The 13,009-nt window shown below is 42.7% G+C and overlaps 1 protein-coding gene across 1 annotated transcript in view; it reads left to right on the forward strand.

Moving 5' to 3' along the window:
* The window catches only part of LOC132404066 (proline dehydrogenase 1, mitochondrial-like), a 50,629-nt gene that overhangs the window by 10,710 nt on the left and 26,910 nt on the right, over positions 1 to 13,009 (forward strand). Inside the window, exon 3 of the mRNA XM_059988062.1 lies at positions 9,445 to 9,479. Within this exon, the coding sequence (XP_059844045.1) occupies positions 9,445 to 9,479 (35 nt within the window). The remainder of the gene's footprint in view (positions 1 to 9,444; positions 9,480 to 13,009) is intronic.

Here is a 13,009-nt window from a genome sequence, read left to right on the forward strand (position 1 = left end):
TGTTGGAAATAATTTGGAAGATGTGTAGCTCGGGTTGATGGCTGGGTAGGGTTGCTTTCTGATCTTGGCAATTTACTTGCAAATGTTTTATCACCATGCCATGGGATATCGTCAGTGCACTTACAATTGTGGTGTGTCCTCTGATTGCTTGGCTTTTGTATACTTAACAGTCAGCTGATTGGTCGTCGTTTTGGAAACTCGGTTGTGATGTGGGGAGGAAATCTTGTCATTGATTGGCTGTGAGGTGAACTTCATGCATCGTCACGAATTTTGCCCACATCCGCTCATAAATTGGCCCACAAAGACCGAGAGGGGCACAAATTTGACTGGGCAATAGTTAGAAGTCATGGCGTAAGTGAAAATGCAGCATACAAGGGAATTTCTAGAAGCGCGGTTTTCTGGGAACGATTTGGCAAACAAACACACAGATCTCGATCCCATTTATGAGCCGATGCAGGGAAAAAATATTCCAGACCAAAGCATGCAAAGGTTCGCCACACAGCCCATCAGCAATGAGATTTCCTCAACTGAGTTTCTGGATTGATGACCAATCAGTATATGAAGGCCAAGCTTTTGGAGGACGCAGCACAATGAAGAGCACACTGGTGATATCTCCTCACGTAGTGATGAAGTGTTTGCAAGTAATTTGCCAAGATTTTCAGAGCAACTCAACCCAAGCGTGCAATGTTGTGATAGCAATTGGGAAGTTTTTGTAAGTTAACTGTATAACAAAGCTTTAAAGGAGAGGGGAATTGATGTGCCAACATGTGAAGCAGTGATGCGTAGGAGGCTACATTCCGAGGGGCAGGATATGAACAGATATTGTTCATATCTGTTCAGAGATAGAGTTACCACAATAAATCGATGAATTTTAAAGACTAAACAGATTATTTGAAATTCATTTAGTGTGGAGGTAGGAGCAACGGATGTGGATTAGCTGGGTCACTTAAATTGGTTAAGGTTGAATTTGCATCATTCAACATTTTTAACATATAAAAGTGAGCATCCACTGAGGAATAATCAAGAATGAGGCATGTCCAAGAAGAAGAGGGGTCTGAAGAAGTTCCTGAAGCAGGAGGGAAATGAGTAGAAAGACAAACTGCTTTTTATGTCTGCCTTTGCAGTGTTGGCATTCATTTAAATGCGATGTTAGTGTTCATTTTGAGAGGACTAGAATATAAAAGCAAGGATGTAATGGTGACCCTTTCTAAAGCACTGGTGAGGCCTCACTTGGAGTATTGTGAGCAGTTTTGGGCCCCTTATCTGAGAAAGGATGTGCTGACATTGGGGAGGGTTCAAAGGACATTCACAAAAATGATTCCAGGTTTGAAGGGCCTGTCCTGTGAGGAGTGTTTGATGGCTCTGGGCCCATACTCCCTGAAATTCAGAAGAATGGGGAGGGGTGACCTCATTAAAACCAATTGAATGGTGAAAGGTCTCTATAGAGTGGATGTGGAGAGGATGTCACCTATGGTGGGGGAGTATAAAACCAGAGGACGCAGCCTCAAAATAGAGAGACGTCCTTTTTTAGAACAGAGATGAGAACTTTCTTTAGTCAGAGAGTAGTGATTCTGTGGAATTTGTTGCCACAGGTGGCTGTGAAAGCAGGTCATTGGGTATATTTAAGGCAGAGGTTGATAGATTCTTGAATAGTCAGGGCATTAAGGGATATGGGGAGATTGGGGCTGAGAAGGAAAATGGGTCAGCCACAATTTAATGACAGAACAGACTTGATGGACCAAGAAGTCTAATTTTGCTCCTGTATCTTGTGGTCTTTAGGTTCTGGTTGGTGTGTCAGCATTGTGCTGATATAATTGGGGCATATTTAAACTACACTCTGGTTGCCTTGATGCCTGTTTTCTCTCTGTATTCTGTAAATATTCTGTGAAGTTTTTATTCTGGCTGACCTTACATTAGTATCCCTTAATGCCCTGACTAATCAAGAATCTATCAACCTCTGCCTTAAATATACCCAATGACTTGGCCTCCACCGCTATCTGTGGCAACAAATTCCACAGAATCACATTAATACATAGTAGCCTCTCTCTCTCACACATCTATAGCATATCATTCACATGCACAGAGTTTCCAGTAGCATCTGTAACTCCTCGAAGGCAATACTAACCTGCTTTCAAATAGGATGTATTTATTGTTTTTTTTCATTCAGCAACTCATCAAACACCCCTTGATCCTATATCATCTCCATCATATTTCTGTTTTACTACATATTTTTCTAAGCTCATTTTTATTACCCTGCCCAAGTTGTTTTCTGTTATGTTCTTGCTCTGTCTGTCTACACTGATTGACTCAATGATTCAGGAGCAGCTTCTTCCCCTCTACTTCTGAATGGGCATTAAGCTCATGAGCATCACCTCACTACTTCATCCCTCTCTTTTTCCAACAATTATTTAATTAAACTTTTTATTATATATACTTCCTGTAATTTTATTATTATGCTTTTCAATATGCTATTCTATAACAAATTTCACAACTTACGCCAGTGATATTAAATGTGATTCTGACTTGAAATTTTGAAGTTATTAAGGTGCAGGATTGATAGTTCACTTTTGTATAAACTGTTCTGTAAGCATAACTTTTCTCTGGAGCAGCTATAGAAACAGAAAATAGGTGCAGGAGTAGGCCATTCGGCCCTTCGAACCTGCACCACCATTCAGTATGATCGTGGCTGATCATCCAACTCGGAACCCTGTAGCTGCTTTCTCTCCATACCCCTGATCCCTTTAGCCACAAGGACCATATCTAACTTCCTCTTAAATGTAGCCAATGAATCGGCCTCAACTGTTTCCTGTGGCAGAGAATTCCACAGATTCACCACTCCCTGTGTGAAGTTTTTCCTCATCTCGGTCCTAAAAGGCTTCCCCTTTATCCTCAAACTGTGACCCCTCGTTCTGGACTTCCCCAACATCGGAAACAATCTTCCTGCATCTAGCCTGTCCAATCCCTTTAGAATTTTATACGTTTCAATAAGATCCCCCCTCAATCTTCTAAATTCCAGTGAGTATAAGCCTAGTCGATCCAGTCTTTCTAAATATGAAAGTCCTGCCATCCCTGGAATCAATGTAGTGAACCTATATATAAAATAAATCAATAATTTTATGGAATAATAATTTCATCTTTACCTTGTTCACTGTTCTTAATGCTGAGTAATTCTAGCTTCCTCTGCTTGTGAATATGCAGTATTTTTGATGCATGATTTCACTCTTTTAACAGCCTGCAGTTTTTGCTCTGTCTCTTGCTTGTTCACAAGATGTGGGAGTTGCTGACAATGTTAGTATTTATTGTCCATCTCTGACAGCCTGTGGACTCTGAAGGTGGTAGGGTGGCAACACATTAGAGGTCTTATATTATCTATAGGTCTCCAGGGAGTGCTGGCAAATTGAGATAAGAACAGGAACACTCAGCAGGTCAGGCAACCTCTGTGGAAGGAGAAACAGTTAAAATTTCAAGCTGAAGACCCGCTTCAGGTGAAGTGTGTTTCGCCTGAAATGTTACTTCTATTTCTCTTTGCATTGGCTTCCAGCATTTTGTTTTTGGATTTCCCGATCGGATCTACAGATCAGTTTGCTTTCCAAGGCTGGTAGATCTTCTAATTACAAGAGATTCTTTGGATACTGGAAATCTCATGCAACACAAAAAGTGCTGGCCGAACTCGGCAGATCAGACAGCATCCACAGAGGCAAGTAAACAGTTGACGTTTTGAACTGTGATCCGAAGTCTCAACCTGAATGAAACAGAAGACTGTTTATTCCCATCTATAGATGCTGGCTGACTTCCTGAACTACCAGTGTTTTGCATGTGTTAGCAGATCTTCTTTACTGATGTATTTTGAACAAAACAACCTAATTACTATCACAAATATATATTAAAAGTCCAAGTGCTACTGACTGCAATTTAAATTCCTGAACTGCATTGAAGAGTTCTAAGTTCACACCTCTAGATCAATGAACTGGAACTCCAGGTACAATAATTTAACCACTGTGCTGCTAATCTCAGTGTGAATTTTGCCAACAAACTTGCCTTCTCAAGCAGTATCATCACTTGCTAAATGTATATTACGTGCACAGAATGTTTTTTTTGTGTTGAAATTTGCAGAGTGTTTTATCGTCCCCTTAGTTTCTTGCAGAGTGTAACAGTTGGATTAGTTGAACTCTTATTCAGCGCCAGCCACGTATCGTCTTTGATGAGTTCTAAAGATGAGCACTTGTTGCTGCCACCTCGCAGACAAAAATCTGTCAGGACCTGATGATAGTTTGTATGGTTTTAATTATGAATTACCTGACAATTACTGTGGTTTTTAATTATGTTTTTCTAATCTCATTGTGATCTGAGAGATAATAAGGTAGGGTTTGCCATGCCGACATGCTCACCTGTTAAGCTAGCAATGTCAGACTTGGAGAAACGCTGAGTCATGATGGAATGAGGAGGGGAGGAAGGCTTTGGGGAAAAATTATTTTAATGTTGGATCTGCAAATTTTTTTTTGCAAGGAGAAGTTCTTCAGATGTGCTGGGAATGAGTAGTTTTAATTCATTACCTGACCGTAAATGGGTTGGCAGATGGTAGGGAGGAGGAGGAGAGATTGTTTAAGCATGGGGGGGCAGGAAGGGAGGGAAAAGCCAGGTGAAGAACAGTAATGCTTTCAATGGTGGCCAGTGCCTGAGAGCTGCACAATTCCTGGTTTAGTGCCAAATGAGAAAGTTCTACCTCTCTTTAATATTTTAAACTTGCTGGTGCAGAAGGCACACGGGAGCTGAGGGCTCGTTGATGTAGGTCGTCACTTATGTGAACCCTCTCTACACCACTTCAATTAGGGATGGTTCTGTACACTCAACCCTACTTGCCGTGGGAGGTAGACTTTGTCACAAAACATCCCAGCGCAGTTCCCTGTTGATTGCTGAAACGTGCACTAACTATATTGGAGGTAATTATTGTTTACCAGACCTAACCTACTTGCAAAATAGACTTGAAGGACAGGTACTCCCACTAATTGTTCAAGCCTGGGCGCGACAGGAGCATAGCGATTAGCACGATGCTATTACAGCTCGGGGCATTCAAGAGTTAGAAGTTTGATTCCAGTGCTGTTTTTCTATAAGGCATCTCTGTTCATCCTCCCTTTTAGCCACCCAGTTGGTTTAGTGGTATCAGCACTGCACTTCGAGGCGAATGGTCCTCAGTTCAAATCCAGCTGATCAGTTCAAATCCAGCTGATTCCTTGCTTACTTCCATTTGTGCTGGGTCAAGTGTCGAGTTAGCAACCCGGCCTCGGGGGGGGGGGGGGGGAAACAAGTCAAATGCTACAGAGATGGCAAATATGCTGTCTGATGTGCCACAAGGTGCGTAAAAGAATGGCAACAATAAGTCCTCCCTGTGGAATGTTTGGAATTTCTCCGAGCCAGGGCATCAAAGGGTGTGGGGAGAAGGCAGGGGAGAGGAGATGACTGGAAGAATTGGATCAGCCCACGATTGAATGGTGGAGCAGACTCAATGGGCTGATTGGCCTACTTCTGCTCCTAGATCTTATAGTCTTATGGAGTAGGTAAATTAGTCATTGTAAATTGTCCTGGGATTTGGTTAGGGTTAATTCGATTTGTCGGGGGTTGCTGGGGTGGCATGGCTTGAAGGGCCATTGTACTCTGCTGTTCCACTCAATAAATAAATAATGCATATTGTAAGTCATTTCAGGAGTTGGAAATTGTTGTTCCAGCTAATTGACCAGTGTGGACAGTGGCATTAATGAGATTGATGGCTAGGAAAGCATTTTTATTCTTAAAGCCTGTGTGTATTTGCAGTTTGGAGACCTTCAGGTTCTGATTAGTGTGATGAATTGAGCAGATTGAGTTTACAAGTGTGTATGCAGCTGGTTATGTGGGAGATTTGATTGTCTAGTGTCAAGTGTAGTTATGGGCCTGAGAGCTAATGGGACAATGCTGTTAAAGCTTCTGACCTTTATTGCAGCTTGTTAAACGGTGGCCATCATTTTTGATACAGGTTTCAATATTTCTTTGAACATTGTTGTTGTGTGCTATGATACTTGGCATGGCCATTTAATTCCTACTTTCAGTTTAATGGAAATCCTTGGATGTTGTCACAGCCCTCTGGAGCACTAAATCATCTTCCACTGTCTAGAGCAGGGGTTCCCAACCTGGGTTCCACGGTCCCCTTGCTTAATAGTATTGGTTCATAGCATAAAAAAGGTCAGGAATCCCTGGTCTCCAAGTTTATCTTCTAGCTCATTAATTCTACAAAATATGACTATTATATTGAAGAAATGAATTTTGCCTTCAGCTGATTTTTCCATGGCAAGCATTTGAGGTAAGTACAAGGCCATAAAAGACTTTGTATTTCGCCCACTGTTGAATGCCCAGTTGGTGTGGTCTTTCACTGATTCTATAATGGTTATATTCTATTAAGGAATTATTGAATATGCCCACAAAAGAATGAATCTCAGGGTTGTATACGATGACGTATTTGTCCTTTGATAAATTTACTTTGAACTTGAACATAAGACTTGGGAGCAGATTTAGACTATTCAACCCAGAGTATACATCCAGATCTACAGCTGTTCATCACCTTGGCCTCAGGTTCTGAGGCTGCCTGGTATATTTGGATTCTGTAATAGCTCTTTTCTCGATCTATTTTTTTATTTGGAGCGCAAGATCTATAACGTGTATGACAGCACCAGGAAGAGTATATTGTGGAAAAGTCATGTTATTCATCTAAAAAAGGGTGATGGGGGAAGAATCAATTTTAGTAAAGGTAATAAAAGTGGCAAAAGAGATTAGTGTAGTACTTCACAGCACCGGAGGCTGAAAGATTGGGGTTTAATATCCGGCACTGTTTCTTTGAGAGGTCTCATGAATCGACGGGAAGGATGTTAAGGAATGGATCTGCCAGGCTAATGAGTGTAGAAGCAGAGAGTGTGGCCTTTGGTTAAGGAGCAGCCATTTGGGATCGAGATTAGCATTTTTCTTTTGTGTAGATGTTGCAATTTGAAAAAAGTCTTTTGTTGTTGCTCAGTCAGTGGTCTGGACCATTAGATTTACTGGCATGAAGGGAATTTGATGATGTAGAGATCCGTGAAGGAAAGTAGGGAAGCACGTGGAGATCTGCAAGGAAAAGTAGACAAGGCAAATGATTTTACTGAGTGGAGGAGTTTGTGGGGCTGTGTAGACTGTTCCTGTTTTCCTTCTGTTCTTATTATGGTAATTTCTTAATTTTTACTTACTGCAGGTGAAGTTGAGATCTGCTTCCTTGATGCATTTATAAATTAATTTAATAACTTTGGCAATTCTTGTGACCTTTATATTTGGCAGGTGAGAGCCATCTATTAAAATAGATTTCCCGTACTCAGAATCAACTGTACAGCACTTGATACTTGCATGTGGAGAAGACTGCAAACAGCGCACTTCATTGGGAAGCCTGGCAAAAAGACAACACCTAAAGTGTGGAGCATAGTTGTCTGTATCAACATTTCCACACTGATTGTTTTTGTTACTGTGAGCGTAATGCTTTGAATAGAATTGATGTGCATGATAAGTTACGCAGTTTATATAACCAGTCACCGTGAAGCAGAGCTGAATGTAAACATTCTACTGTGGCGACCCACTTTCTGCGCAGGCGAACTGGCTCTCGCGGGGAGAGACTTCGGTAATGCACCTCTGACGTTATTTCCACCCGGAGAGGGCGGGAACTAGGGATTAAAAGCCAGCACCGCGAAGGTTGAATAGACTGGTCTCGAAACGACTTACCAACTGCGTGTCGTTGTTTCTATCTCTGTATGTAGTACGTCGCTACATTACCAGCTAACCACTGAAATTTCAGCAGTTTTTTTGCTTTGTTTGTAGTCTGGGGAATTTAACACTCGAGGCTTTCTTGAATACCTACCTTGAGGGTAAAGAAATTGAACGTGTTTTGTGTGTATTGTCTGTGCTGATGGTGCAGTCATTTCTGTATCTGGGCTTCGGAACAAGATGTCCTGGGTTTGAATCTGGCTGGCTCCTACCATCCTTTCCATCTGTGCTGGGCTGGGTGTTGACCTGGCAACTTGGCCTTGTAACCACCCAAATGCTAAAGAAATGGCAGGAGGGCCGTTCAATGCGCCAAGTAAGGCGTGGACAGGAACTTCACCTTCATGAACATGTGTGCTATTATTACTAGTAACTGAAATAGAGAAACCTCTCTTTTTGTGTAAAGTTCCCTCAGCTACTCATAACATGGCTAGGTGTTCTTTGGTGGGAATGTACTCTGGTTGATTCAACATGTACGACACACTGGAGGAACTCAGCAGGTCGGGCAGCATCTGTGGAAACGAGCAATGTTTTGGGCCGAGACCCTTCGTCGGGGCTGAAGAGGGAGGGGGCAGGGGCTCTATAAAGAAGGTGAGGGGAGGGTGGGAAGGAGAAGGCTGGCAGGTGCCCGGTGAGAAACCAATCAGGAAAGATCAAGGGGTCGGGGAGGGGAAGCAAGGAGGGGATAGGCAGGAAAGGTAAAGAAGGAACCTAAGGGGAAAGCAGTATGGGTAGTAGAATTCAATGTTCATTCCAAGGGGCTGGAGACTACCCAGATGGTACTCTGTTTGATGGATGTTGGGTATTGCTCACTGGAATAATGCGTGACACCAAGCAATAGGGGGAAAATTCTACAGTTTGTCTTACAAAGTCAAGCCACCAAAACAAATTGAGTTAAATTTGTATCATTCAGGGAGCATTAATTAAGTGAATTGGATCATGGCCGCAGTCTCTTGGTGTTAGTATTTATACTGGAAAAACTTCCAGATCCTGTGTTACGTTCCCCATTCCACTTCTTCTAAGACACTCCTTTGGGGCGGTGCCACCTTTCCTAAGTTTGGCAAGTAGACTTGTAGCTGGTGCTCGTGGCCCGTCACATGCGCCGTCTTGTGACATGAAATCTGAGTTGGGCAGGAAAGGTCACAGATAACTGGAATAGAGTAACTGTTGTTCCAGCTTTCTAGTAAATAGGAGACAGCTGATAATGACGTTACACATCCCTGTTGTAGTCTTGCTTTGCGGAACATTTGAAACGGTTTGAAAAGCACTTTAATTGTCTTGCAGCATTTACTTTGGTGCCAGCTGCTGGTTCTGCTGTGCATCCCAATACTTCATACACTTTCTACTTTCTCTTTTTTTAAATAGAGTGCCTGTTGAATCCTTTGCCGCTAATTCCAATGTTTTACTGAACGGCATGTATCCCCATTTAGCTTGGTGACATAGAGCTATGGCTGCCAGTTTGACTGCTGTGTTTTCCCTTGTTGCATTGTGATGAGAAGATCACTTCTGCTGCATAATGTTCCTTTTTATTTCCACTCCAAGACCTGTTTCTTTCCTTCCTTGTTTTCTGGGCTCCCTGTTCAGCATTATCCCTGTTTAAAAATGCTAATTTTATTCTCCTTGTGTACTTTATTTTAGATCTTGCGAGTCTCTTGGAGTGAAAGATGTCGAAGGTAAGTCTGAATCTCTGCAGCTTGTCTGGATGTTGCGTTGAGGAGGGCTTAGATCAGAGATTGCATTTTGGCATTGTTTCCAAGATCATAGTTTAAGACAGCTTTATGCCATGGACCCCAGCTATTAACGGGTTGGGGGGGTCAGTGGACCCCAGGTTGGGAACCCCAGATTTAAGGCAAGACCTTCCAGTCCATTAGCAGTCATCAACATTCCCTCTAAATCTTTATGTATAGCTGTCTGGACCAACCATTGCTCTCAGTAGGAAATTTTTTACGTGGACTTAAAACTGCGTGGCACTTTAACAAGACATTATCAGAAAGAAACTTCCAGCTGCAAGGCAGCAAAGGCTATGTGCATGGGAGCGTCTGAGTTACTGTGCAGCCGTGCACCTGGGCAGCTTAGAGGGTGTCATTACCATTAAATAATACATGTATTTTCTTCTTGAGGAATATTTTGATGCATATTTTATAGAAGCTGTTACTGGGAATTTATGAGCTCTCTTACAAATTTAAAATTGCATAGTGCTTTTCCCTCAAGTTTAGGCAACTTCTGAGTGCAAGTACCTGAGCTGCCTACCTAAACAAAAGTGCCTGTTAATTGTTTGGCATGTAGGTTGGAGAAGTAAGTAAATCTTAAAAGCAACATGATTTAGCCTTTGAACCTATTCTACCTTTAAGTAAAGCTGTGACAAGATTCAAAGTCTGGCTTCCCATGCTATTCTTATGTTCCTTGATACCTGAGTAGCCTCCAACCTGATGGCATGAACATTGACTTCTCTAACTTCTGTTAATGCCTCTCCTCCCCTTCTTACCCCATCCCTGACATATTTAGTTGTTTGCCAGTTCTCCATCTCCCTCTGGTGCTTCCCCCCCCCCCCCCCTTTCTCCTGAGGCCTCCCGTCCCATGATCCTTTCCCTTCTGCAGCTCTGTATCACTTTCGCCAATCACCTTTCCAGCTCTTAGCTTCATCCCACCCCCTCCGGTCTTCTCCTATCATTTCGCATTTCCCCCTCCCCCCACTACTTTCAAAACTCTTACTATCTTTCCTTTCAGTTAGTCCTGATGAAGGGTCTCAGCCCGAAACGTCGACAGAGCTTCTCCCTATAGGTGCTGCCTGGCCTGCTGCGTTCCACCAGCATTTTGTGTGTGTTGCTTGAATTTCCAGCATCTGCAGATTTCCTTGTGTTTGCCCTTTAGTGAAAAGCTGTTTCTATGACTGATTTGGACAAATAATGCGGGCGGGTGCATGGGGAAATGGAATGAAACCAAGTAGGTATGACTAAATGCAGTACTAAAAGCTGTGTATTTCGACCAGTCCATCACTTTCACCCATTGGGCATGTCTACATCAATCACTGTCACAAGAAAGCAGCATCCATCATCAGAAATCTTCACCACCCAGGTCATGATCTCTTCTCGTTTCTGCCATCAGTAAAAAGGTACAAGAGACTCAGGACTTAGCACCAGTTTCAAGAACAGTTACTGCCCCTCAACTATCAGGCTCTTGAATAGAAGGGGGTAACTCCACTCAATTGCATCATCATTGAAATCTCAACCTGGATTTCTTTGCCATATACATACTGGTGGAACTTCTCACACCCATAAATTATGGCGAGTAATTCCTTCTCGATTTGAGCAAATCGGCATTGACAGTCCGTAAGTGCTCGTGATCCACACGCCACAGGGCTCCCATCCTGCAGTATAACAGCTTCTATTCCTTCCGAACTGGTATCCACAGAGATTGTTACCGGTTTATTGACATCATAGAACGAGTGCTGGTGCATTGGTAACCAACTGCTTCAATGTGTCAAAACTTTTCTTTTGTTCATCTTCCCAATGCCATTCAGTGTTGCTCTCTAGTAGCTTTCGAAGTGGAGCGCTGACCTCCGATAAGTTGGGAATGAACTTGGCAAGATACTGTATCATGCCCATGAACCTCAAAAGACCTTGCTTGTCTTCAGGTGGTGGTAGCTGTACCACAGCCCTGACCTTTTCATTATCTGGTTTTAGCCCATCAGCGCTGAGTACGTGACCTATGTATTTGATCTCTGTAGTTCTGATCCTACATTTACTTTTGTTCAGTTTTAGGTTGTACTCATGTGCTCCCTCCAGAACCTTCCTCAATCTCTGATCATGCTCCTCAATGGCGTCACCCCATATCAGCAAATCATCAATGATACTGACCACTCCATCCAGCCCTTCAATCATTTGTGCCACTGACCTCTGGAATACCTCTGACGCAGAAGAAATCCCAAAGGTTGGATGCAGGAAACAATATTTCCCTATGGGCGTGTTGAAAGTGCATAATTTGGAACTTCCTTCATCCAGCTTGATCTGCATCCTTGATTTGCATCCAATACTGAAAAGTATTAGGCATGCGGGAGACAACCTCTTCAACCGTGAGCAGCGGATAGTGCTCTCTTTTGATGGCTCGGTTGAGATCTTGTGGATCCATGGAAATCCTAATCTTTTTCTCTGTGACCACTGTCACCATACTATTCACCCAGTCAGTCGGTTCTATTTCTCTCGTTATGACTCCCATCTGTTCCATTCTGTGTAGCTCCTCCACTACTCGATCCCTGAGAGCTACTGGAACCTTCCTCGGGGCATGCACGACTGGTGCAACAGTTGGATCAATCTGGATATGGTGTTTCCCTGGTAAACATCCTAGTCCAGAAAACAAGTCAGCAAAGTCTTTGAGAAAGTCATTTTCTTTCTCAACACCATAGATTCGCTTCACCAGGCCTGGCTCTATGCATGTTGCTCTGCCTAGTATTGCCGAAACATGCTGTTGCACAATCTCACACTCTATCTTGTGTTTCTGTCCTTTATACACACAGGTGAGTGTTTTCTTTCCCAATGATGCTGTCTTGTGGCCAAAATATCCAACAAGCTTGCAGGTGGATTTTCCAAGATTTCCTCTGATGTCCAGTGAGATGAATGTTTCTGCTGACATTACATTGCACTTTGCCCCAGTGTCGAGCTTAAATATCACATTCCTCCTGTTTATTATCAGATCTTGAGTCCATTCATCTTCAACATCCATCTCTGCATTATCAATATTCTTGATGCATTCCTCTTGTTCCACTGCAATGAACATGTCACTGTTGCCCTCACTCTGTTCCACAGCATGCATTTTCCTTGCTTGCTCCTGCGATTTGCACATCTTTGCATCTCTTTTTTTGCATCTTTGCACATCTCTTTTTACATAATTTGTATGTCTTACCAAAAGCTGGACATTTTCTGTATGCATGTTTAAAACCACATCTGTTGCAGTTAACTTCCTTTTGATTATCCTATGCAGCTGGCTTTGTCCTACTCTTGTCAGTTTTCACAGCTTTCATTTTGTATACTTCAGTGTCTTCATTAAGCATTTTAACCTGACTCGTCGTGATCTCGCTGGCACGGCACATATCAATTGCTTTTTCCAACGTAAGCTCTGCCTCTCTCAACAGCCTGCCTCTCACATGATCATCTCGTATGCTGCATACAATCCTGTCGCGTATTAAAGAATCATGCAGTTGTCCGAA

The sequence above is a fragment of the Hypanus sabinus genome, chromosome 13 (assembly GCF_030144855.1).
Source record: "Hypanus sabinus isolate sHypSab1 chromosome 13, sHypSab1.hap1, whole genome shotgun sequence".
Taxonomy (NCBI): domain Eukaryota; kingdom Metazoa; phylum Chordata; class Chondrichthyes; order Myliobatiformes; family Dasyatidae; genus Hypanus; species Hypanus sabinus.